We start from the raw sequence: 25,655 nt of genomic DNA, 5'->3' as shown, positions 1-25,655 counted from the left end.
GATATAGGTATTTCATCGGTAGTTACTATTTTTTGATTTTTTTTTGTTTGTAAAACTATTTATCTGATTTATTTTTGAAAATACTAAAGGATATTAGAGAAAAAAGTGGTACAAAAAATAAATTAGCCTAATAGGACATATTTATCATCTTTAGGCCTAAAAAAACATTTTCGATCCCAGTGGATTGAATAAATCCCAACATTGGTATCAGAGCCAGGTTGGAGAGTCGATCTAAGCTTAAGTTGAAGCTTAAGATCCCGGTGCTTGTGAACAAGAGATCGCGTAAGAAGATGGCAGACGTGACTAGGGCTCCACGCACAAAGGACCTTGGATATGCATCCATCCAATGTCCGATGTTGACATTGACAAACAACACAGTTTGGTCGATGAGGATGAAGGTTCTACTTCATGTTCATGAAGTGTGGCACATGATCGAACCCGGTTCAGATGATCTAAAGAAGAACGATGTTGCGATAGCTCTTTTGTTTTAATCTGTTCCCGAGACATTGATTCTCCAGGTGGGAGAACAAACCGCATCAAAAGAGATCTGGAACGTCATCAAGTCGCGACACCTAAGAGCTGATAGTGTAAGGGAGGCGATACTTCAGACATTGATTACATAGTTTGATAGGTTGAAGATGGATGATAACGATACGGTCGACGACTTCGCGGGGAAGATATCGGGCCTATCATCCAAAGCAACCTCGTTCGGAGAAAACATAAAAGAATCCAAGATGGTCAAGAAGTTCTTGAAGGGTCTTCCTAGACACAAGTACATCCAGATCGTAGCATCGCTTGAGCAAGTGCTAGGCCTGAACAAGACGGGTTTCTAGGATATAGTTGGAAGGCTTAAGGCGTACAAGGAACGTGTAGGAGAAGAAATTCAGAAAGAATACCAAGGGAAGCTGATGTTTTCGAACAATGAAGAGCATAGTCAAATGGGCTACGAGAATTCCTGTGGTAGAGGAAGAGGACGGAACGGTAGAGGCAGAGGTCGAGGTAGGTCACACAACCAAAACCGTGCATCAAGCACCGAAGATAACAACTCGAAGAAGAATCGTTCAAAGCTGATATGTTGGAGATGTGAGAAGCCTGGTCAGTACGCAATTGTCTGTCCCGAGAAGATAGAGAAGAATCAAGAAACCAACCTAAACGAGACAGAAGAGACCGATGCACTTTATGTACACGAGGTGGTGTTCTTAAACGAATATAACGTGATTCTGAAGAATCTTGATATCGGAAAAGGCAATGCAAGTGTCTGGAATTTGGATAGTGGAGCGAGCAATCACATGACGGGAAACAAAGAGTTCTTTTCGAGTTTGAATCTCAACACCAAAGGGAAGGTGAAGTTTGGTGATGGATTGTGTGTTGACATTGTAGGAAAGGGTGTGGTTACCTTTGTGTGCAAGACTGGAGAGAAGAAGGCACTCAAAGACATATAGTACATACCTGATCTAAAGCACGATATATTGAGTCTTGGACAAGCAACAGAGAACGAATGTGAGGTTAACATGAAAGATGTCTAAGAAGTTCGAGATGTCAGATCTAGGTAAGCTAACGTACTACCTTGGCATAGAGGTGATTCAAGGAGCCGACATAATCAGAATAAAAAAAGAAAAATATGCTCCAGGAATCTTGTATGACACAAAGATGGAAGCGTGTAACGCAACTCAAATTCCAATGGAAACGAATTTGAGGATCTCAAAAGCTGAAGATGAACGAGAGATAGATGATACAGAGTTCAGAAGAATCGTAGGATGTTTGAGGTATCTGCTTCACACAAGACCCGACCTATGTTACGCAGTTGGTGTTCTTAGCAGATACATGCACAATCCGAGAGACTCTCACGGACAAGCCATCAAGCACAAACTCCGATCTGTTCTTCAAGAGAGATGGGTCAAGGAGTGTCGTTGGTTATAGTGACAGCAGTCACAATATTGATCTCGATGACGGGAGGAGCACGTCAGGACATGCATTCTACTACGGTTAATCACTGATCACTTGGATGTCGCAGAAGCAGCAGGCGGTTGCTTGTCATCATGCGAAGCAGAGTTCATGGCAGCAACAGAAGCAGCGAAGCAAGCTATATGGATCAAGGAATTGTTGAGTGAGATACTAAGTAAAGAAGGCGAGAAGGTCAAGCTTAGGATCGACAACAAATCAGCTATTGCTCTAACAAAGAATCCAGTTTTCCATGGAAGGAGTAAGCATGTACTCAAGAAGTATCACTTCATTTGTGAGTGTGTGGAGAATGGGCAAATCGAAGTGGAGCATGTGCCGGGTATTGAGCAGAAAGCTGACACCCTTACCAAGCTATTAGCAAGGATTAAGTTCAAGCAAATGAGAAGCTTAATCGGTTTTCAAGAAATTGATCTCCCTAATTCGAGTTGGAATTAAGGGGGTAAATGTTAGATAATTCCAAACTTGTGGAAACTTAACATATTATTAGATGTTTAATATGTTAAGATAAACACAATTAGAAAACCTAGATATAGGAAAATGAAGTTTCTATTTAGGTTAGGTTTGTGTTTTCCATATTCCACATGTTAATGGGAATTGTCTTTCATATAAATATAGGTCTAATGGAGAGTTGTTCCATATGATCTAAGAGAGAAACATTGAGAGCTTTAGTTTTGAGTAGTTTTTAAAGCTAATAAAAAAAGTTGTTCTTATAATTCTTGTGTTTCTAAGAGATTTGAATTGATAATGAGAGATGTCAATTAAAGTCCACATTGGAAGTTTAGACAAGAAGTGTCTAATATATAAAGAGATGTCCAACTCTAATTAGAACGAAACATTATGGGAAGAAAATCAAAAGTAAGTCCATGCGGGCCAGCCTCTAAGGCCCAAAGTAATGACATTCTCAAAGGACAAAAATGTTGTGGGAGGCGCATTCTCAAAGGAAATGTTGAGATTTATTCAATCCATATCCAACTCTATATAGTTTGATTAGTACGATATTGTCCACTTTGGGCCTTAGGCAATCCCGCATGGATTTACTTTTCGTTTCTTTCCCAAAAGGCCTCGTTCTAATTAGAGTTGGACATCTCTTTATATATTAGACACTTCTTGTCTAAACTTCCAATGTGAAAATTGAATTGACATCTCTAATTCTCCCCCTCAAATCAAGGACCACACTTATCTTGCGTCCTTTTCCTTTTCAACGAAATTCCTTGGCACCTATCTTGTCGCGTCTTCGACATTTGGCACCCAATCGCAAGGTTACTTTGAGTTACTTTGAGGATGCTCTTCCTATAATTCCCGGATCTTTTGACTAATCTCTGCCGAACCTCCATTTCCACTTTGAAGGGTCTCATTCCTATTTGAAGGGTCTCATTCATACTCGAAGGGTATTTTGATCTTCTTGCAGATTTTCGTCAAACCGCTCTGATACCAATGTTGAGATTGTTAAAGCCATGTCAAACTCTTTATTATCCGATTAGTACGATATTGTCCACTTTGGGCCTTAGAGGCTGGCCCGCATAGATTTACTTTTGGACTCCATAGCAAAATGCCTCGTTCTAATTAAGTTGGACATCTCTTTATATATTAGACACTTCTTGTCTAAACTTCCAATGTGAGACTTGAATTGACATCTCTCATTCTCCCCCCCTCAAATCAAAGACCACACTCATCTTGTGTCTTTTCCTTCAGCGTCTATTCAAATCTCTTAGAAACACAAGAATTATAATAACAACTTTTTTTATTAACTTTAGAAACTACTCAAAACTAAAGTTCTCAATGTTTCTCTTTTAGATCATATGAAACACCTCTCCATTAGACCTATATTTTTATGAAAGATAATTTTCTTTAATATGTGGAATATAGAAAACATAAACCTAACCGAAATAGAAATTTTTTTTCCTATTTCTAGATTTCCTTATCGTGTTTATTTTAACATATTAAACATCTAATAATATGTTAAGTTTCCACGAGCTTGGAATATCCAACAGAGACATCCAACAGAGACAACTCAATCTATGTTCTTGCATGTTTCTGTTCAGTTCGGATTCACTGTTAGTGGATGAGAAATATCAACTTTTTCTATCATTTGTAGAAAGGTGTGGCTGGTCATGCTTAGTTTGTTTCTTCTGGGTTCAGTGTGTTTAGTATTCTCAAACAGAAGCTGCAATCATTTGTAGAAAGGTGTGACTGATCACCAAGCATCTCAGTTTAATTTTGATCCTTATCTATAAATAGTACTTTGTGTTTGGTTCTCTAACCAGTGTGGGGATATGGTTGGTACAATTGCCAGTGGTCAGATTGCAGAATACATAGGACGGAAAGAGGAATTTAAACCATTTTTGTTATTTGTTTTTTTTTCTACTAAATTTGAAGCGTTAGAATTTATAGTTTGTTGTGGGTTTTAATGTTTAAAATTATATATTTAATGGTATATGTTAGAAATTAACTAATCTTTAATTTTGATCTAAATATATTTTGTTTTGATATATATGATTTACGTAAACAATATTTTTGGTTTATTTTAAAACTAATTTTATAGGGCTAACTAAACTTGTAGTATGCAATCTTGGTTTAATATTACATAAAAAAAATTATTAGTTTGATCTATGATTTAAATTTGTTCTTTTCATACCAAACTGAACCATTTTATACCGAATTAGAGATTAAATTTAGTCAAAATTGACCAAAAGAACAAAGTGCTATTGTCCACCAAACCATACAAATGAAAAAATAAAACAAAAACCAAACTAAATGGCAAACTTTTTAAACAAACTACCACAGAAAACCTTACATCTAAAACATACAAATCAGCCCATGACTGCAAGTTTAAAACACAACCTCGTGTTGGAGACCGGACTCTTTTTTTTTAGCTTCTTTAACGGAGAAGAAGATTTCTCATCTTACATTATTCTTCTGGTGAGAACTGAAAATACAACAAATATATTTTCAACACATTCGTCAATCTCTTGTCTCTTACTATTCTCACTTTTAGTTTTCCTTCATCTGCCAAATCCATTTTTTTTCACATTGGACCTGTTTTATGAGTACTCAATCAACTTTTTTGCATTTTAAATATAAATACACACACACATACATATATATATAGCATGACAGGAGTAAGCATGTAGATATCATATTAGATAAAATAGTTGAATAACAATAAGACTGTCTCAAGAAACAAAAACAGCAAGTACATGATAAGAAAAAAATATCATACCCAATGGGTTTACATATTGACGCAGTATCATAGAAACTATCTAAACTGTAATCTAGAAAGCTACAATAATCAATCATTATGAAAGAATAACTACTAAAAGATAAACATGTTGGCTAGAATAATGTGCCTCAAATCTTGTTGCTTTTTGATCTCAACTTCTCTGATTGATCATAAAGGTGGTAGTGTAGGTAGTTGCGAAGCAATCGATTCAGAAATATTTCCTGCATTCACAAAATGACACATTGAATAACCAAAACAAAAACTGAATCAAGATTTCTTAGTGTTTATAACATTTGTCACAGCATGTAGCTGACCCAACGCATTATGACGCAACACATTATGACGCAGTATTGCAGAATAGCGCAAGCACAGATTGGGTACTGCAAATAGAAGTAAAATTGATCAGTTAATTAACTGTTGATTCAATATAATAGACTGAATACAAATCGTCAATGAATTACTCACCCACGAATCTCAACAAGATCACCAGTCATCTCATAACTCAAAGAATAGTAAAAATACAATCTTGAAGCATTCTTATCTTTACCAGTTACAGGAAATACGATTATTTCGTTATTTAACAGATTGAGAATATGATTTGAGAGAAGGAAGGCATACCTATTTATACTCGCAGATAGACCGACTTGGAGAAGAGAATCTCGCATTGAAGGCACGATCATGGTTGGTGGATCAAAGAAGGTGTTTAACCATGGATCTGTAACTGGGAGCGTTTCGATTGTGTAAGAGAAGAGGAAACGACGTGATTATAACCTCAGGATGAGACTCCTGACGATGACAATTTTTGGAATAGTGAAGAACGAAGAGAATGATAAACCCTAAATTTGGATGCGGCGGGTGTCGACATGCTAAGACAACTATTTTATTGGTTGGGTTCATTAAGAATAAGTGAAGCCCACAAACGAAACGAAGCCCAACAATATGGTCGCCTTCTATTAATGAAACACACGGACCGGTAGCAACGTTGCGACCTGTGTGAGATGTGGATACGTGTCGGCTTCTCTTAAATCTATTTGATGACGTGGATGCACATGAGAGAAATAACATTTTATATATATAGAGATAGATAGATTGTGTTTCGTCACAATCAACTACTATATTTTAAAATTTACATGCCTTCTTGCCACATCTTTTAGTCTTGTAGATTTCATAAAATCTCATATTGTGGCCAATATTTTGGTGTTTTGTTTACCATCTTCATCTGCACGTCTTTGGGGGCCGACAGATGAAGTTAGCCACTCGGTTATGGAGAATAGTTCATGTTAAACCAAACCGTTTACTAGCATAAATGATTGTTTAAGAGATTCAAAATATGTTTTGAACAAAAAAAAGAGATTCAAAATATGTCAACTGTAATCCTTCTCTTATATGGTATACGAGTTTTTACCACTATCTGATTTATCTAAATGTGGTTTAGCTTACTATAGAATTTCCATTTTCTAACAACTGTTATGACCATTTCAGAAACACCTAGCAGGCGCAGATCGTATAATGCAATAATTTTTTAGTATTTGTGATTTGCTTCGTAGTTACGCATATCTTATTTTCTGATTTGCTTTGCTTCAGAAAAATATGGATATCCGGTTTTCTCGCCATAAAATTTACAGATATTTGCGAATATTTACGGATATTTACAGATATCTCATCTACTATATTCAATACAAGCAAATTTAGAAGAAAAAAAACTATTCAAGCTTTTTCAAAAGATATCATTTACATAATATAAAATAAAAATTTAGTGAAACTATATATTCCATAAATTTTATAAAATTTGTAGTCTTTATAAAGATTACATATTCCTTTCTTAATTTAATACTTTTATAAGTGAATTAATAAATAAAACAAATAAAATTATATGTTAAAATAATAATAATATAAAATATATATTTAAAATCAATATTTAATTGAAGATTATATATATATATATATATATATATATAATATCCCTTATATATTAATACAAAACATTTGTAATTAATGTTTTCACATTTGTAATATATTGTCATTGTGATGTGATAGCCTCACAATCAATTAAACATTAGGGTGCTGACATGTCAGTTGCAAAAAGCTTCTCAGACCAAAATCGGCTTCACACCTAATGTGAAAACAAAACATGTTTCCAACTATCCATCTTATGTGTCATTACATAAAAAATGTTTTGGTATATGATTGTTACCTTGCGATTGAAACTCTACTATCATCGACATGAACTCGATGGAACATCATCATCGAAAGAAGCTTAAACATGAATTCCGTGAAACTTGATCATTGATATATTCACATCTAAAGAGGTTCATCATCATAGAAATCGAAAGATAAATGTTGTTATTCATGTTCTAGGATATCTCAACAAAGTCCAAATGTTTTGTTATTCATGTTATTAATAGATGACTCTATAATTATATGTTTTGTTATTCATGTTGATTTATTTATTTACTTAGCGATCTCACTAACAATATAACTATTTCATTAATTTCATATGTTTGTTATTTTTATAATGTATGTTATAATTTGTATATCTTTGTATACTAATAGTAAAATAAATTACTGTTGTTAAAATAATATAAATTAAATTACACTAATTTCTTATAAATTAAAAACCGACAATATATAAATTGAACCAAAAGAAAGTAGATATGATTTTAATATGGTAACTAATTTGTATTAACCAAAATAAAAAAACTGAGCCGAAACCAAACCAAATTACAAATTCAACATTCTTACACTAATTTCTTAGTCTAATTTAAAACATTTAATCTACCCAACTATCCCACCATACGCACATTGCGGGTTACTACCTAGTAGTTGTATAAAAGCGGAACGGATATCTGTCTCTAATTTTTTTGATGTTTGCGATTTGTTTCAATGGATATGGAGTTTTTGTATTTGTTTTGCTTCGAAAACATATGGATATCCAGATTTTTTGAATCGAATCTAAACAAATAACTATTCGAATTGAATAACGATAACATGTCCAGACGTGGAAACACCCGCGACCCACTGGGTACTCTGTACTGCTCTCGGTTCAACGCTGAACCAACTATAACGAAAGCAAAAGCAGATCTACGAGAGCATGGTCAGCAGAGTAAAAATCTTCAACTCTAGTCCTTATTTCTCTCATATAATCTTATGAGTTTTAGTCAGCGTTGTGAGTTCGTCGAGGCCAGAGAGTCCTCATTTTCCAATTGTTCTCTGTTTATTGTTACAAAAATTATTAAAAACTAGGATAAGACATGCGCCCTTGCTCACGGTGAATTTATATGAAAATTATTTAAGAAATATCGTACGAAAAAATAAATTTATATTCTTGATCAAATTAATATTTTTGGCCCTTAAACAATTTTTTAAAAAAACTTTATTGTTAATTACATAATTTTTTTATTGATGATCTGATCCCATTTTTTTAAAAAAAATTAGGTCAAAAATCACTTATCGCATAAGAACCTAACGTTTAGGCCGAAGAATCTCAGGCTTACTATTTGGTTACAATGAAACTATGTCAGTTCGGTTTCATATCATGATTTAGCAATTTAAAAGTTAATTATGATTATAAGAAATTTACGTTCACATGCTAATACTATCTATCTTCAATATTTTTCTCATTTTTTGTGTCATTTTTTTTTTCATTTTGGTTATTGTTCGATATAAATATTGATTTTTGAGTTTATTCTCATTTCGTTATTTTGTTTTGACATGGGATTTAGAAAATGTTTAAGATATAAAATTATTAAAGAGATACATACTTAGGTTAAAATCCGCGCATTTCGTTACTTATTTTATTTTTTTCTGAATATTATGAAATAATAAAATAATAATTATATATTAAATAACTAAGAAATCAGTTACTATTATATAATAAATTGGCGTGCGCATATAAATCAAACGACCGCTCTTGTTTATTCGCAATCATTTTAGGATAAATAAATCAAAACAATCAATCTTATCTATCATATATGATATATAATTAAATTTAAATGATATTAACATAGATATATAATTTACTTTTAATATGAATATTTATTAAATGAGGTTCCTGCTCATATGATTTTATGATTATTTGCATATTTGTGTAACAAAATTTTACAATATCAAAATATAAGTATGTATTTTCATATGATGTATACACTACAAGAAAACAGCGATATTCTGACGGACATTCCGACGGAAAATGAAATCCTCGGAATATCTCGAGGAATTTCCGAGGAAATTCCGAGGAAACACAAAATTGGGTTTCCTCGGAATTTCCTCGGAATATACCGACGGGATTCCGAGGAAACTACAGTCCGTCGGAATATTCCGAGGAAATTCCGAGGAAAACTCTGTTCCTCGGAAAAAACCGATGAATTCCGAGGAAATATTATAGCCGTTGGAGAGCCGTTGGGGGATTTTACAAAATTCCGAGGAAATTCCGACGAACTAGTTTTGTCCGTCGGAATTCCGTCGGAATTTCCTCGGTATGTCGGCAGGATTTAAACTATAAATACAAGCACTCCTCTTCCTCTTCATTCACTTCATATCTTCATCCTCCCTCTTACTCTATTTACACACGAATTTGATTCATAAAAAATATGTCTTCTTCAAATTATTTTCGTTCTTGGATCGATCGACCTCATTTGGATCCGAACACGAGATTGCTTACGGAAGAATACCAACGAGGTATAACTGAATTCATGGGGTTAGTTCACCGACAACCGGAAGCAAAAACAGGTATGTTAAGATGTCCTTGCTCTAATTGTAAAAATAGAAAGGTTATTAAAGAGTGGGATGTTTGGACTCATCTATATTTGAGTGGGTTTACACGAAGTTACAAAATTTGGTATCATCATGGGGAAACTGATTATGAACATGGTAGTACTAGTGAACCTCAGCCAGCGGTTAGATTAGAAGAACCAATTAGAACGGATGTAGATTATGGTGTAGGTACTGAGCAGATGGTAAATGATCATTTTAGAGGGGAAGATTTACCCAATGCAGAAGCTAGGAGATTTTATGATATGTTGGATGCTGGAAAGCAACCATTGTACGAAGGTTGCAGAGATGGTCATTCAGCTTTATCATCTGCTACAAGATTGATGGGCATTAAAACAGATTATAATTTGGCTGAAGACTGTGTGGATGCGATTGCTGATTTTGTAAAAGGTATTCTACCCGAGGATAATGTAGCTCCTGGTTCATACTACGAGGTTCAGAAACTCGTAGCTGGTCTTGGTTTATCGTATCAGGTAATAGATGTATGCAGCGACAACTGCATGATTTATTGGAGGGTGGATGAACAGCGGGTTACATGCAAATTTTGTGGAAAGCCTCGTTATAAAGATACAATTGGAAGAGTTCCAGTGCCATATAAAAGGATGTGGTATTTACCTTTGACGGAAAGGTTGCAGAGGTTGTATCTGTCTGAACGCACAGCGCAACCAATGAGATGGCATGCGGAGCACTCAACAGATGGTGAGATCAGACATCCTTCAGATGCAAAAGCGTGGAAGCATTTCCAATCAAAGTATCCCGACTTTGCGTATGAGAGAAGAAATGTCTACCTTGGATTATGTACTGATGGTTTCAGTCCGTTTGGCAAGAGTGGAAGACAGTATTCTCTATGGCCCGTCATTCTTACACCATACAACCTCCCCCCAAACTTGTGCTTGCGACGAGAGTTTTTGTTTCTCTCGATTCTCGTTCCCGGACCAGAGCATCCTAAGAGATCACTTGATGTGTTTCTTCAGCCACTAATATATGAGTTGCAACAACTATGGGCTCAAGGTGCTGAAACATACGATGTTTCGTGTAAAGAAAACTTTCAAATGCGGGCAGTACTAATGTGGACAATAAGTGATTTTCCAGCATATGGTATGTTGTCTGGATGGACAACGCATGGAAGGCTATCATGTCCATATTGTCAAGATAACACTGATGCTTTCCAACTAAAGCACGGAAGGAAAACGTGTTGGTTTGACTGTCACAGGAGATTCCTACCACCTGATCATCCATATCGTAGGAGTAGGAATTTGTTTACGAAGAACAAGAGGGTGTTTGACAGTCCACCTCCGGAAATTTGTGGGAAAGATTTGAAGATACAACTAAGAGATTTTGGTGCAGAAAGGACGCCAGAAGTCGGTGGACATGAGCGTTTTCCGGTAGATGCTGTTGGAGAACTACATAACTGGCACAAAAAAAGTATTTTCTGGGATCTGCCATACTGGGAGGATCATCTGCTAAGGCATAATTTAGATGTCATGCATATTGAGAAGAACTTTTTTGACAATCTCATGAACACGATCCTTAATGTTCAAGGTAAAACAAAGGATAATTTGAAGTCAAGACTGGATTTAGTCGATATATGTGCTCGTTCAGAACTTCATGTTGATGAGAATGGTAGGGCTCCTTTTCCCATATACCGACTTGATGCAGCGGGAAAAGATGCGTTCTTTGATTGGATTTCAAACGATGTGGAATTTCCAGACGGTTACGCATCAAATTTGCGTAACTGTATCGACAGAAAGGAAGGAAAGTTTACTGGCTTGAAAAGCCACGATTGCCATGTAATGATGCAGCGCCTCCTTCCGTTCGCCTTCAAGGAAATATTACCACGAAATGTTCATGAAGCAATTGCAGGGATAAGTGGTTTCTTCCGCGATTTATGCACGAGATCAGTGACTCTTGAAGGTATTGAAAATTTGAAGACTAACATAGCCGTGATTCAGTGCAACCTTGAGAAGATATTTCCTCCCTCATTTTTTGATGTTATGGAGCATCTTGTTATTCACCTGGCAAGAGAATTGGAACTTGGTGGTCCTGTGCAGTATAGATGGATGTATCTGTATGAGCGGTATATGTTCCATTTGAAGAAGATGGTGAAAAATTTAAGTAGGGTGGAAGGTTCTATAGTCGCACAGATGATCAATGAAGAAACTTCAAACTTTGCCGAGTACTACTTTCCAGCAGAAGTTCAGACCAAAAACAGAAGACCTGCTCGGCATGATGATAGAGGCGAACGGGCAACATATCATGTTACGGTTCCAGACATTTTCACAGACGTTGGACGACTTAGCGGAAAACCAAAGGACCGTCGACTTACTGAGCAGGAGCGCAGTCATTTGCAAACATATTTGCTCACCAACTGCGAAGACGTTCTTCAATATGAGAGGTAAATAAATGAGCTTACAAATTTTTATTTTAACAAGTTGAAATTTAAATCTTAATTAATTACATTATTGTCATCATATACAGGATTTTCATGGCAGAAAAGCGGTTCGAGTATAGATACGCCACAGAGGACGAACTAGAAGAAATGAAGCAGAGAGAATTTACTGGATGGATGTTTACTTATGTGAGTGCTTTAAACAAATTAAAATATATTTTATCACATATTTATACTAATTCACATTTATTGATATAATATATATATATGTGCTATTAATAGGTGTCTGCTGGTTTGGCCAGAGGTGAAACATTTGACGATTGGATACGTGAGATGGTCGTTGGACCAAACTTTGTTGTGAAGTCATATCCGAGATTTTGTACTCGAGGATATGCATTCACAACTCAGAAGAGGAGACGTTCGAGTACGACTTATGATGCTGGCGTTTGTTCTGCATCAGGAGATGATGTATACTACGGACACATACATGAGATTTTGGAAATCAAGTATTTGGGCATGGTTGGATTGCGCTGTACTGTTTTCTATTGTGATTGGCACGACAACACCCCAGATCGAGGTGTGAGAACAGATGCATTTGGTGTTACATCAGTAAATTCGAGGCGAAAGCTGCAATATTATGATCCTTTCATTCTTGCTTCCCAGGCCGATCAGGTAATTAAATGTTAATTATTCAGAATGATTCATCATCATGTGTATTAATTTATAATTTTTCTAAATGTTACAGGTTTGTTATATCAAGTACCCCCGGGTAAGGAACAGAGATGATCCATGGGTTACTGTTACAAGACTCAACCCGAGAGGCCGAGTTCAGGGAAGTTCTGAGCTGGAAGACCCACTACAACCAAGCACATCCGGCAACTGTAGTGCAGCAGAAGATTTAGCTGGAGTTGGCCTTGTAGTCGATTTAACCGACTTTGGAGAGGAAGCCGTCGTTCACGTAGAGGATGAACCAGTAATTGGAGAGTTTCACCAAGATCCAGATTCAGATTCATCTGGTGATGATGACTCGGAAACAGACTACCATTGAACTTATTTTTTTTTTTTTTTAAGAAATACCGAGGAAATTCCGAGGAACACTTGATATAACCTCTTTCCTTGGATAATAGTTATTTGGTTTATCTAGCAAGGCAAAGCTGAATACGAATTAAAAGCTACACAAAACACAACCAAATAAAACAAAGAAACCATGTAAAAGAAATACGAACTCATAATTAAGAAACCTAAAAAAAAACTCAGTTCAAAATTAACAGAAAATAAGACCATAAAACGTTAGAATAGAAAAGAAAATAAAATAGCCGGTGATAGCTCCTACTCCTCGTCTCCTGCTCCAGATGTTCCTGCATCGTTGGGTCTCTTGGACCTCTTTCTTACCCTGTGTGTACCACTCGAACCCGAACCAGAGCTGGATGGAGAGTTGTCCCGATGAACTACATCATCCTTTTGGCAACGACACGGCCTGATACGTGAAATGGCAGCCCAGATCTTGTGTAGCATGTCGTTGTTTGTCTTTATGCTCTGATCTCTCCAATGTTGTTGCTGGCGCGAAGTGGCGTTCGGTGGAAGCTCTTGCAGCTTGTACTGGCTGGAGTCTGATGGGAGTAGCTGATGGGGTTGTGAATCATCTGGAATGGCTTGTGCAGCCTCATCTTGTCCTTCTTCATCAACCACGCCCTTGCCTTTGGTCTGATATTTTGGCGTGAAGAAGGATGGCTTGTCTACTAGTGCGGTAGCAGGGGGTAGAAACTCAACTGCAGCCTCTGAAAGTAGAGCAGTCAGGCCGATCTGAGGCAGGTGGCAGTAGAGTGTTTTCTTCGCTCGGTCCTGGAATACGTAGACGTAAGGACCATCCCGATCGATCCTCGAGTGGGGACCAGCTATGAACTCCTTACTTACTAGAGAAATGACATCCAGGTAGTTCCAAGCAATGTTGTTCGATCTGTCCAGTGCTACCTGGTGGTTCTCACAGTCTACACCCACATGTCTAAGGATCCGAGTAATCACTGCACCAAATCCACATGCATTGCTCTTGGATTTGGTTACTTTCCCCTTGTATCCTGCTAAGTTTGCGGCCAGCACCGCTCCCATGTTGAAGGCAGTAGCAGGTGGGAATGTAGAGTTTCCAAATGCCGGTAGCAAATGCCTCACACCTTGGTACAGGAGGCACAACTCCCATTGCGTGACTGATGCGGCTGTGGTTGTCCCGTATAGCAATGAGCCAATGAGGCGTGTCGCATATCTCAGTACTGGGCTCCGGATAAGTGACTCCTTTGCCTGAGAAGATCTATAAACCCCTGTGCCAATCGTTTCCCAGAAGTTCAACAGCTCTGAAGTCCAATAAAGACCATATGTCCTCTCCCCCGCACTCAATCCAAATAGTCCGCAGAGGTCTGTGAAAGATACCTCATAGTATACTTTCTGCACTACGAATGCCAGAAAACCTTCCTGATGGCTATCATCGGGACGGGTGACGTATGCGGATGCTATGAACTGGCGTACCAACTCCGGATAAGTGGGTTCCTTGAGGTTGCATAGTTGGCCTAGACCCATGTTCTGGAACAGTCCTTCAATGTCTGCTTTGATTCCCAATATTGTCATCGTCTCAGGACATGCTAGTTGTGTAGCCGGAACGGCTACCTTCTTCATGTTGTTGTAGTGGGTGGTATCAGACTTATCCCACTTCTTTGGCCTTTGCTTCTCCAGCTGTGACGAACCCGCTTCTTGTGTGTTTTTCTTTGCTGATGTTTTCGTGCGCTTCATTCTCTACAAAATAGAATCATTGCTCTCAACATGGTTATAATCAATTAAGAAGGCAAAGCTGAACATGAAAATGAAAAGCAAAATCGAGTTGTGATAAAAAAAAACGAAATTGAAAAAAATTCTCTATCCCTAAATCATCTCAAATCATGTTCCAAACTCGTTGATCACAGACAATTGTGTTCTATTCCATGTTTAAACATCTGTTTCATGCATATTTGATCAAGGAATCAACACGGAAATAAGAAATTCACAAAACCCAAAAAATTGCTCAAGAACACGATTTCAGAATGTGGAGATTCGCGGAGTATACCTGTCTTAGGGTGAAGACGAGTGTAGGAATCAGGTAGAGCTCGAAAAATCAAGTGGAATAGAGCCCAAAATTGTTCAAATCGGATGATTATAGAGAGAGAAAGGGGGGGGCGAATTATAGGGGAAATCGGAGGGGATGAGAGTTCTAAGGTTTAGATCCAAAAAAGGTCGGGTTTTGCCTTATAATTCTGTTTTCCGAACACGCATCGATCGATGCGTTTTGTTTCTATAACGCATCGATCGATCACATTCTTACGGCCCGGGCCATCTTGGTAATCGATCGATGCGTTTTTGTTCTATAACGCATCGATCGATGCGTTTTTAAAAAAACATACAAGATTTTCCGAGGAAATTCCGAGGAACAATTCAGATTGTCGATCGATCGATGGGATACTCTCATCGATCGATCACAATCTTACGGCCCGTCCATCCTAGTAATCGATCGATGCGTTTTTGTTCTATAACGCATCGATCGATGCGTTTTTAAAAAAACATACAAGATTTTCCGAGGAAATTCCGAGGAACAATTCAGATTGTCGATAGATCGATGGGTTACTCTCATCGATCGATCACAATCTTACGGCCCGGTCCATCCTAGTAATCGATCGATGCGTTTTTGTTCTATAACGCATCGATCGATGCATTTTTAAAAAAACATACAAGATTTTCCGACGAAATTCCGAGGAACAATTCAGATTGTCGATAGATCGATGGGTTACTCTCATCGATCGATCACAATCTTACGGCCCCGTAAATCCTAGTAATCGATCGATGCGTTTTTGTTCTATAACGCATCGATCGATGCATTTTTAAAAAAACATACAAGATTTTCCGATGAAATTCCGAGGAACAATTCAGATTGTCGATAGATCGATGGGTTAATCTCATCGATCGATCACAATCTTACGGCCCGGTCCATCCTAGTAATCGATCGATGCGTTTTTGTTCTATAACGCATCGATCGATGCATTTTTAAAAAAACATACAAGATTTTCCGAGGAAATTCCGAGGAACAATTCAGATTGTCGATAGATCGATGGGATACTCTCATCGATCGATCACAATCTTACGGCCCGGGCCATCTTAGTAATCGATCGATTTGTTTTTGTTCAAAAACGCATCGATCGATGCGTTTTTTTAAAAAAAATTACGTTTTGAAACCCCAAACACTAGTTCGTCGGAATTTCCTCGGAATATTCCGAGGAAATTTCGAGGAAGAAGAGGGTTTCGTCGGAGTTCCCTCGGAATAATCCGAGGAAATTCCGAGGAAATAGGGTTTTTAAACCGAAAACAACGTTTTGCCGTTTGAATAACACCTATATAACCCTTATTAAGTGTCTTACGTTCATTATGAAGTCAAAAATTTGTTCCTTACCGTATAATTAACACTTTTCCGATTGTATGAACGAAATCTCGCAACATAAGAGAAACACTTATACCTTTTAACGAACGGTAAAGGGAATACTTTCAATTAGTTTTGAAATTTGTTATTTCATGGTTTATGCTCATGTATACAAAGAATCCTCAATGGTATGCATTACAATTGTATAAGAAATGAAATACGGCAAAAAAAATTGATGTTTTGAAACCCCAAACACTAGTTCCTCGGTATTTCCTCGGAATATTCCGAGGAAATTCCGACGGATATTTTACTATCTGTCGGAATTTCCTCGGAATATTTTCATTTTACCGGGCAAATATTTCGCGAAAATTGAAATTAGAATTCCGACGGAATTCCGACGGATAATGTCCGTCGGACCCTAGGTTTTATAACCACGAGCCCCTTCTTCTTCCCCATTTCTCTTCTTCCTCTGCGCGACTCCTCTCTTTCTCTCCGGCGATTTCCCCCTGAAATCCGACGATATCTCCGGCGATCTCCCTCTTCTCTTACACAAATCATGTAAGGACCCTATCCCACTCTCTTAGGTTCTATTTGTTAGGTTTTTGTGTAGTTTTGATAGATTTTTGTTAGGGTGATTGGTTAGGATTGTGATTTGGTTGTATAATAGGTTTAGAATTGTGATTTGGTTGAATAATTTGTTTTGTTGAATTGATTTAGAATTTTTTTATAATTTTTTTATTTTTTGTATTTATAAAATCGATTTTTGTATATAAAATCGATTTTTGTATTTTACAAAACGATTTTTCTATATAAATTCGATTTTTTGGATTTTACAAAAAAAAATTTCTATATAAATTCGATTTTTTGGATTTTACAAAACATTTTAATTATTAAACAATTTTTATTTATTAAAACTATTTTTGTTTATTAGAACTATTTTTATATATTTATTAAAAAAATTTAATATATATAAATCTTTTTCTGTGATTAAATTATTTGGGATTTTTTTTTAATAAAAAAAATTAATTTATATATTTCTGTATTTATTAAATATATTTTTTTAATTTACAGGTCTCATGATGATCAGACCCGGCCTCGACAGCGTCGTGGTCGTGGTGGTACGGGGAGCCAGTCTCGGGATTCCAGCCATTTTCAGGATTCCCCTTCGCCCCACAGCTCCAACCATACATCTCCCTCTGCTGCACCCGCTCATGCTCCTCTCGCTCCCGCTGCTGCATCCGCTCCTGTTCCTCCGGGTCCTCCGGGAGTGATGAGGGTTGCGGAGTTGGTTCAACAGCCCGGTCGTGACCATCTTCCGTATCTCACTCCGTATCCACATGGACGGGGTCAAACATGGTAATTAAACATTTTTTTTTCTTTAAATTTGGATTCATTATTAACCGTTTGTTCTTTTAATAAGGTTCAACCGATCCGGGAACGGGATCAGCGCATGGATCAACCGTATGATGTACTCGGCCCTCGACAGTGGACATCCGACTTTCACTCACTTCCCAACCGACAAGCAGGTTCTGTGGTTTCGTCAGTTTGCGGTAAGTATTCTAATTTTTTACTTATATTTTTAATCTTTAATATAAATTTTCTACTAATTGTGTTTTTTTTTCAGCAAGAGTTCAACTGGAATTCCGATGAGACGCTCTTTATCTATCACCACTTCGTCCATAAAGTAATGGACAACTATGGGAAGCAGATCCACGAGTGGAAGAAGAAGTGGGAAATCAATAAGGTTCGATTTAATTTATTAAACAATTTTTAATTTATTAAACTATTTTTTAATTTATTAAACTTTTTCTTTTTTTTTTTAATTAAAAGGTCCCAAAGTCGATGAACGATACGGTCTGGAAGGAGTTGTGTGCGCATTGGGATAAGGAGGAGACGAAAGAAACTTCTTCCACCAACTCCACCAACCGCAGGAGCGACCGTAAAGGGAAGGGCATCTACAAGCATAACTTGGGTGCTCAATCTATTGCCACTCTCGGAGATCGCATGGTAAGTTCAACCGCTTTTTCTTCAATTATTTGAGTTTCAGAATTTAAATTTATTGTGCATTTCTTCTAATTTCTAATGTTTCTTTAATTTTATGTTTTTTTTCAAGGCGGAAGAAAATGATGGCGAGCCGGTCGATGATCTCGCCCTAATGAGGAGGGCGTATACCAACAAGAAGACCGGCCAGATTGATGACGGTCTTGTGAGGGACGTGGTCGACCTGGTCCAAACTCAGGTGGTAGACGAAGTGTCTCAGCTTCAAACCGAGGATGACGCTTCGACGGCTTCGACCAACTTGTCCCGGTTTCGAATCAACGAAATCGTTGAATCCGTAAGTTCTTTTTTTTTAAAGTTCAATTCATTTATTTCTTGGTTTAAATTTCTAAATTTGGCTTTTTTCTATTCAGTCGGTTCCAAAGAAGAAGGGACGTTTGTTCGGTTTGGGTCGTCGCACCCGGTCGGTTCCTCCTTCTTCTGCACCACCGCCCTTTGTTGATCCAGAAGTACTTACGGCTCAGTTGAAGGACAAAGATGATCGAATATCTTTGTTGGAGACCCAGATGGCGGCTCAACAGGCGGGCTATGAGGCACAGAGGAGGCTGAACCAGCAAATGATGGAGATGATGCAGAGGATGTACCCGAACGAGGTGTTCCCGGACGTGCCAGACCCGTAGTTTTTTTTTCCCCAATCTCGGAATGTTTTATTTTTATTTGTGAAACTTTGAATATTAATTAGTATGATTTCAATTTTACTTTTAATTTCATATTTTCGAATTTAAATTTCAGAAATTTTATTTTTTCAAAAAAATTAATATTTTTTACATTTCGAGGAAATTAATTATATTTTTCACTACATCGATCGATGCGTTTTTGAACAAAAACGCATCGATCGATCCGTTTTTTTTTTAAAATATAGCGAGGGACATTTCCCTCGGAATTTTCCGAGGGACAACTCCCTCGGAAAATTCCGAGGAACGGATCCCTCGGAATATACCGAGGGAACAGTTCCTCGGAATAAACCGAGGAAAAAGTCCGTCGGTATACTCCTATCGATCGATGTATATATGTCCAAACACGCATCGATCGATGAACTTCCGAGGAATTATCCCGACGAAGTTCTACCTCGGTATATTCCGAGGACTTTTCCGACAAACAAGGGATCCTCGGAATTTCCTCGGAAATTTATTTCCTCGGAATTTCCTCGGAAATTTATTTCCTCGGAATTCCGTCGGAAAATTCCGAGGGATTTCAGAGGAAAAAAGAAATTCCGAGGAATTATTTCCGACGACGTATTTCGTCGGAATTGCGTCGGAATAACGATATTCCGACGAAATTCCGACGATTTTTTCCCTCAGAATCCTTGATGTTTTCTTGTAGTGATAGTTTAATTTAAACGATATGAAATATATATATATATATATATATATATATATATATAACATAAACACTTATTAAAATAAAATTATTTATTCATATGATTTTATAATCATTGTATCTTGTTACAGAAAAAAATTTAACCTTGATCACAAAAGTTTATGGGTCTAACTCGTAACCAATGAATGAAAAGTAATACTGCATTTCTTATTATTCCTTTTTTTTTTACCTTTTACAATGAATAGTTTTTCCTTTTTATTCATTTTATTCTAGAGGAATATAGAACAAATTTGTTGCTCCCCAAAATAGATAAGGAATCATCTTCCTTTTCATTCCTATAATTTTTTTCCTCTACATTTTTCCCCTATTAATTCATATTGTTCCTATAATGACCACCAGTTAGACCATATGTGAGACTTTTAACAGATTTAGTAATTTATATCCGTTTTGAAAAATTCAAAATACAACATATACAAAAAAATTAAAATTTTTATTATATGATTAATATAATTGTGTAATTTATTTTAATAATAAATAATTAAACAAAAATGATAGAAAATATACAGATTGTTAGCAAATCTTTATTATTTAAAAGCATTAATTACCATATATATATTCTAATCACATTAGGTAATTTCGTAAGTTTTATTTAAGGAAAGAATATATAATAATTTCAATTTGATAAATGAATTGTCCATAATGGACATACTATATAATATAACATTCTCTAGCAATTTAATTTTGGACTAACAAAATTCTCAATTGATTCTCGAGCTGTCACGTAAGCAAAATTAGCATTCTAATTACGTGACAACTCAGCAGATCACTTTTTTAATTAATACAAACTACATGTTATAATTTTTAAATGTTTATGTATTAATATACAGGGGATATGTGATTTTTTTTTCTTTTTTTTTGTCATCTAAAAATATGTGATTCGAATTAGGCCTGGGCGTTCGGGTCTTCGGATCGGGTTCGGGCTGGTTCCTTTCGGGTCCGGGTCATTTCGGGTCCTAAATATTTAGACCTAATAGGTACTTAGAAATTTTCGGTTCGGGTTTGGGTCGGTTCTTCTCGGATCCGGGTCGGTTCGAATCTATAATTAAAATACCCATAAAATACCCGTAATTTTTCGGGTCTATATCGGGTTCGGGTTGGGTTCAGGTATTTAGGATCTGAAAAGGACATGATATACCCAATTCCATCAACTTTAGTTGAATATTTGTCATATATATCTAAAATTTTACAAAACAACTTAAATGAAACTATAAATAATTAAAATAAAACATTTTAAAACTCTAAATTTTACATTTTAAACTTTTATATTACTTTAAAAATGTTAAAAAATAATAACAAATGTTGTTAACAAAATATATTTCAACTAAATCATAAAATAATATATATAAAATAGAACACAAAAACATCATAGTTTTAGATATACATGTTTTTAAGTCGGGTGCAAATCGGTTCTTATCGGGTCGGGTCTATTCGGGTCGGTTCTTTTCGGGTCCGGATCTATTTGGGCCGGTTCCTTTTCGGTTCCGGTTCTTTCGGGTAAAAAAATTTAGACCCAAAAGGTACTTGTAAATTTTCGGTCTGGTTCCGGGTCGGATATTTTTGGGTCGGTTCCGGTTCGGGTCTTCGGGTCTAGGTTAAAATGCCCAGGCCTAATTCGAATGTGTGTTTTCAATGTTTTACGAACTCTTCAGAGAGTCCTCATTTTCCAATTGTCCTCATTAATTTGTTTTATATTCTTCTTTGTAAAACAAAACTATCAGAAAATACTTTCTTCATACATAACCCCCAAAGTAATAAAAGCATGGTCTTAAAGCAAAGCATGGTCTTAATTAGAACTCACCAAACCAAACCGGATCAACCTTTTTTGGTCAAGGGTCAACCCTATACGCTCTATGTTTTATCAGTATTTGGTCATTCGTTGTTGTATTTTAATGAATTTGAAAATTCGAACTAAATCTAGCGTTATTGGTTCTATGATTTTCAAATATGTATTAAAATCATGTGTTATTGGTTTAATGATTCATAAATTCTATATCAAATCAAATGTTATTCAATCGTAACGATTTACTGATAAATTTGATTTTATAATGGATTTGAATGGATTTGTTTTGATTTATTTTTTGGATTTTTTTTGATTTTTTGTTAAAAATAAAAAAACTCAAATCTGAGGGAAAACTTCCGGATTTGTAAATACTAATCCGATTTTTTTTTTTAAATCTGTATATGTTACTTATATTTATAAATACTACATAGATTTTTAAATTAATAAAAATATATAAATCAATAACACCTCCTAAACACTTATTTGTGCCGGGGCTTTGCCTCAGGGTTTTAACGGCGATGGAGGAGTGCGGGGGAGTTGAAGAAGGCCGGTAGGTTGTTCATCAACGTTGAAAGGGAACTGCTCTTTCATGTGCCGACGCATAAAGTCATCTTCTACTTCTCTTTGACACGTCATCATCTGTCTCTCTGCTTGCCACATCAGATGCTCCCAAGAGCTTCCTTGTCCCTTCATAATAAATACCAAAAAAAAGTTAGTCTCACTATTTGTATAGTATAATTTAACTTATACGTATGTAAAAAGCCTAGATCTACTACACAGATAATAACATAAATCTAGTACACACAGCACAAAAACATGTAATCATGTACGTATAATGTACCAGATGGTAAAACTGTTGGTTCTCTTCATCCATGAATATTTCCTATTGACAACAACAAAGAACAGATGAAATTAATATGATTATATATAAATCTTACTAAGCTTGGAAAACTACACAATGTTATTATTTATTTATAGTTAAGCCGATTTTTTGGTAAAAGTACCAATGACAACTCACCTTTCCCTTTCCCTTCGGCTCGTCCCTTTTGTTGCTGCTGATGCATGAGCTCAAACTACGTAATTAGTAAACAAGAGACATGAGTTAATAAAGCGATCAAAACAAAACTGTTTCTCCTTTTCAAGATTAATTTTTCAACGAAAAATGGAGGCACATGTGCGAGAGTGTGTAAAACAGGTGTAATTCACCAAAATACGTGTACATTACATCTAATAGATATATGTGTATATTAAACGGAAGTTATCAATTTGTATGAATGCATGTTAATCGAGTATATTTATATATACCTTACGAGCTCGAGCATTTTGGAGAGAAGATTCGAGTTGGAGCTCAAAGCGAAGGAGATCGTCGTAGGTTAAGAGGTTCAAGCCATGTCCTCCTCCGTAGAGTTGAAGATTCATTTTAAGATTCTCTATCTCTCTCATCATTGATTCCTTCGTCTCTTCACGGTATAATTCGTGATCCTGTGACCAATTGATAATCATATATCTAATCCATGAATTGAAAACTTGTGAAGGTAAATGTTGTAATAAATAAACTAGAAGACTTTTAATATTACAGGGTGGAAACTGTCGACTGCAGCGGCATGACCTTCCTTTGCCAATTGATATCTCATGATGAGATTCTCCATGCTGATGTTGAAAAATCAAATAAAATTGGAATAAAATAGAAAATGCTAATTAAGATGCGTGTTTTTGGATCAGAAAATTATGAATCTCAAAAATACTTTCTTAGAATCAAACCTAGCTATATCAGAAGATGCTCTTTTATTTATTTGACTGAATTTTATAGATTTCAAAGAGAAATTCAAACAAAGAAAGCATATAAACTTCTTTTTTATCAAAGAAAGAATATAAACTTTCGAAATGATGTAATACCAATGTTAAAGTAATAGATGGTCTTGTTGCACAAAAAAAAGGATGGCCAAAACCACACATGAAATGAACGAGTCAGCGAAATAAATAAAGATTTACTAATTACAATAAAAAGAGCTCTGGTTTCTTTTAATTTGTTCTACTAAAGCAAGAACACACATACGCATGATTCTATGACACATATATACAGAAAGAACACACATGTATGATTCTATATATATATGGGGCTATATACACATGTCAACCTGGTGGACTGGGAGCAGAAAGAGTAGAGCTTGTCCGTCTGGGAGAAGATGATGAGAACAATGGGAACATCACAGAGAACAGAGAGTTCACGTGCCTTCTTCATCAGACTCTTCTTTCTCTTCGCGAAGGTCACTTGTCTTTCTACCTTATCATCTAGCTTTTTTATCACCACCTTACCTTTCCTCATCTTAAATCGGTCTTTCTAAGACCCTAATACCATGAGAATGCAAAACGGGAGGAAGAAAGAGAGAAATGTGGTTAGTGTTTTTTCAGCACATGAGACCTTGATATATATATATAGACGACTGTTATTTTCATAATTAATTACTATCTATACATGATAAATGAAATTTTGAATGTCAATACATGGTACTGTAATGTAGATACTTGGAAGGTTCATAATCAAGAATATAAAGTGTTTACTACTGTGTTTAAAATATATTTCATATTTAGTTTGTGCTAAGATATATATATGTATGCTCACCTTTAGGAAATTCAATTCTTATTGATTTTATTGTTAAGGTACGTGTGGAATATGTATATGTGTGCAAGGTATTTAATTTATTAAATATTGTGATGAGATATTTTTTTTACTTAAAACGATGAGATATGTCTATTACATACCAGATCAAAAGACAGAACGGTCTTGTACATGTGCTACATTTCTTTACACAAAACGGAAAAAGTTAACTAATCAAAAGTTAAAAGTATACTAATGACCGATCTTGTCTTTTATTAGACGTTTCTATACAAAACTGAAAGTATAAGGAATATAGACTATCTTATATAACAATGTGTTTGTGGGATTGTTTTTATACACAAACATTTGATCTGCTTATAATTCAAGATGACAGTTGTAACTTTGAGTTTTTTTTTCTTACACGAAGCTATAAAGTTGATATCGACTTTTGACCGTTGGAATGGGACCATTAGTCCATGTGATTTTTCTGCACCTACGATTCAGTGGAAGAAACGAATTAGTCCTTATTAGTTCTATCTCCTATAAATGTGAACCTACAAATTAATTTTGTAGACTAGAAATAGACTAGTTATCATATATATACAAACCTATAAAAACTTAATTATCTTATTAAGAGATTTTTGATCTTTTCTTGTAAAAGACTTGATTAACGTTGCCCTTTTTATTAATCTATGAAATCACTTTGAAAAAGGACTTAACAGTTTTTTTTTACTTATTAAGAGATTTTTGATCTTTTCTAGTAAAAGACCAGAGGTATGCATCGATTTTATGATACACACAAGATAAACAATTAAATGTTAAAAGTACATATTAAAAATGTAGGTACTTAAAAGATGAAAAGTCTTTGGGGATGATTATTGGGAAGTTCTTAAGGTGGGGTTCTTAGCAGAATATAAGAACTTGTCTTTTAATTTTTAACTAAAAAAACTAAGAACCGGTTCTTAAATAAGAATTTTAAGAGCCGGTTCTTAACTTTTTTAGTTAAAAGTTAAGAGACGGATTCTTATATTCTGCTAAGAACCGCACTCTAAGAACCCCCAATAATCATGC

At 35.8% G+C, this 25,655-nt stretch overlaps 2 protein-coding genes and 1 long non-coding RNA gene across 3 annotated transcripts; 1 reads left to right on the top strand and 2 right to left on the bottom strand.

Moving 5' to 3' along the window:
- The first annotated feature begins 638 nt into the window (after positions 1–638).
- Positions 639–1,442, top strand: LOC106362952. Its single transcript, XM_013802773.1, has 2 exons — positions 639–825; positions 874–1,442. Exons 1-2 carry the CDS (start codon positions 639–641, stop codon positions 1,440–1,442), a joined length of 756 nt encoding a protein of 251 aa, XP_013658227.1.
- A 3,631-nt stretch (positions 1,443–5,073) lies between these two features.
- LOC106364381 lies at positions 5,074–6,051 on the bottom strand. Its single transcript, XR_001273183.3, has 3 exons — positions 5,801–6,051; positions 5,497–5,562; positions 5,074–5,403 (listed from the first exon to the last, which is right to left on the bottom strand). It is a non-coding gene; the product is annotated as an uncharacterized LOC106364381 (long non-coding RNA).
- Positions 6,052–22,486: 16,435 nt separating this feature from the next.
- On the bottom strand, positions 22,487–24,311 carry LOC106362951 (agamous-like MADS-box protein AGL63). The gene is made up of 6 exons (XM_048757323.1): positions 24,124–24,311; positions 23,563–23,635; positions 23,291–23,467; positions 22,990–23,058; positions 22,827–22,868; positions 22,487–22,672 (listed from the first exon to the last, which is right to left on the bottom strand). The coding sequence occupies exons 1-6, from the start codon at positions 24,309–24,311 to the stop codon at positions 22,487–22,489; spliced, it is 735 nt and encodes a 244-aa protein (XP_048613280.1).
- Between the last annotated feature and the right edge of the window lie 1,344 nt (positions 24,312–25,655).

Source organism: Brassica napus, chromosome C5 (assembly GCF_020379485.1).
Source record: "Brassica napus cultivar Da-Ae chromosome C5, Da-Ae, whole genome shotgun sequence".
NCBI classification, from domain to species: domain Eukaryota; kingdom Viridiplantae; phylum Streptophyta; class Magnoliopsida; order Brassicales; family Brassicaceae; genus Brassica; species Brassica napus.
Note: the sequence above shows the minus strand (reverse complement) of the source record. Positions and strands in the feature narration are given on the sequence as shown.

Coding starts and splice junctions, on each gene's coding strand:
- LOC106362951 (XM_048757323.1), bottom strand. CDS start 24,311: ATGAGGAAAGGTAAGGTGGTGATAAAAAAGCTAGATGATAAGGTAGAA. Junction 23,468..23,562: donor CAGTCGACAGTTTCCACCCT/GTAATATTAAAA, acceptor AATTGGTCACAG/GATCACGAATTATACCGTGA. Junction 22,869..22,989: donor GGAAAGGTGAGTTGTCATTG/GTACTTTTACCA, acceptor TGTTGTCAATAG/GAAATATTCATGGATGAAGA.
- LOC106362952 (XM_013802773.1), top strand. CDS start 639: ATGGATGATAACGATACGGTCGACGACTTCGCGGGGAAGATATCGGGC. Junction 826..873: donor GCTAGGCCTGAACAAGACGG/GTTTCTAGGATA, acceptor AGGAACGTGTAG/GAGAAGAAATTCAGAAAGAA.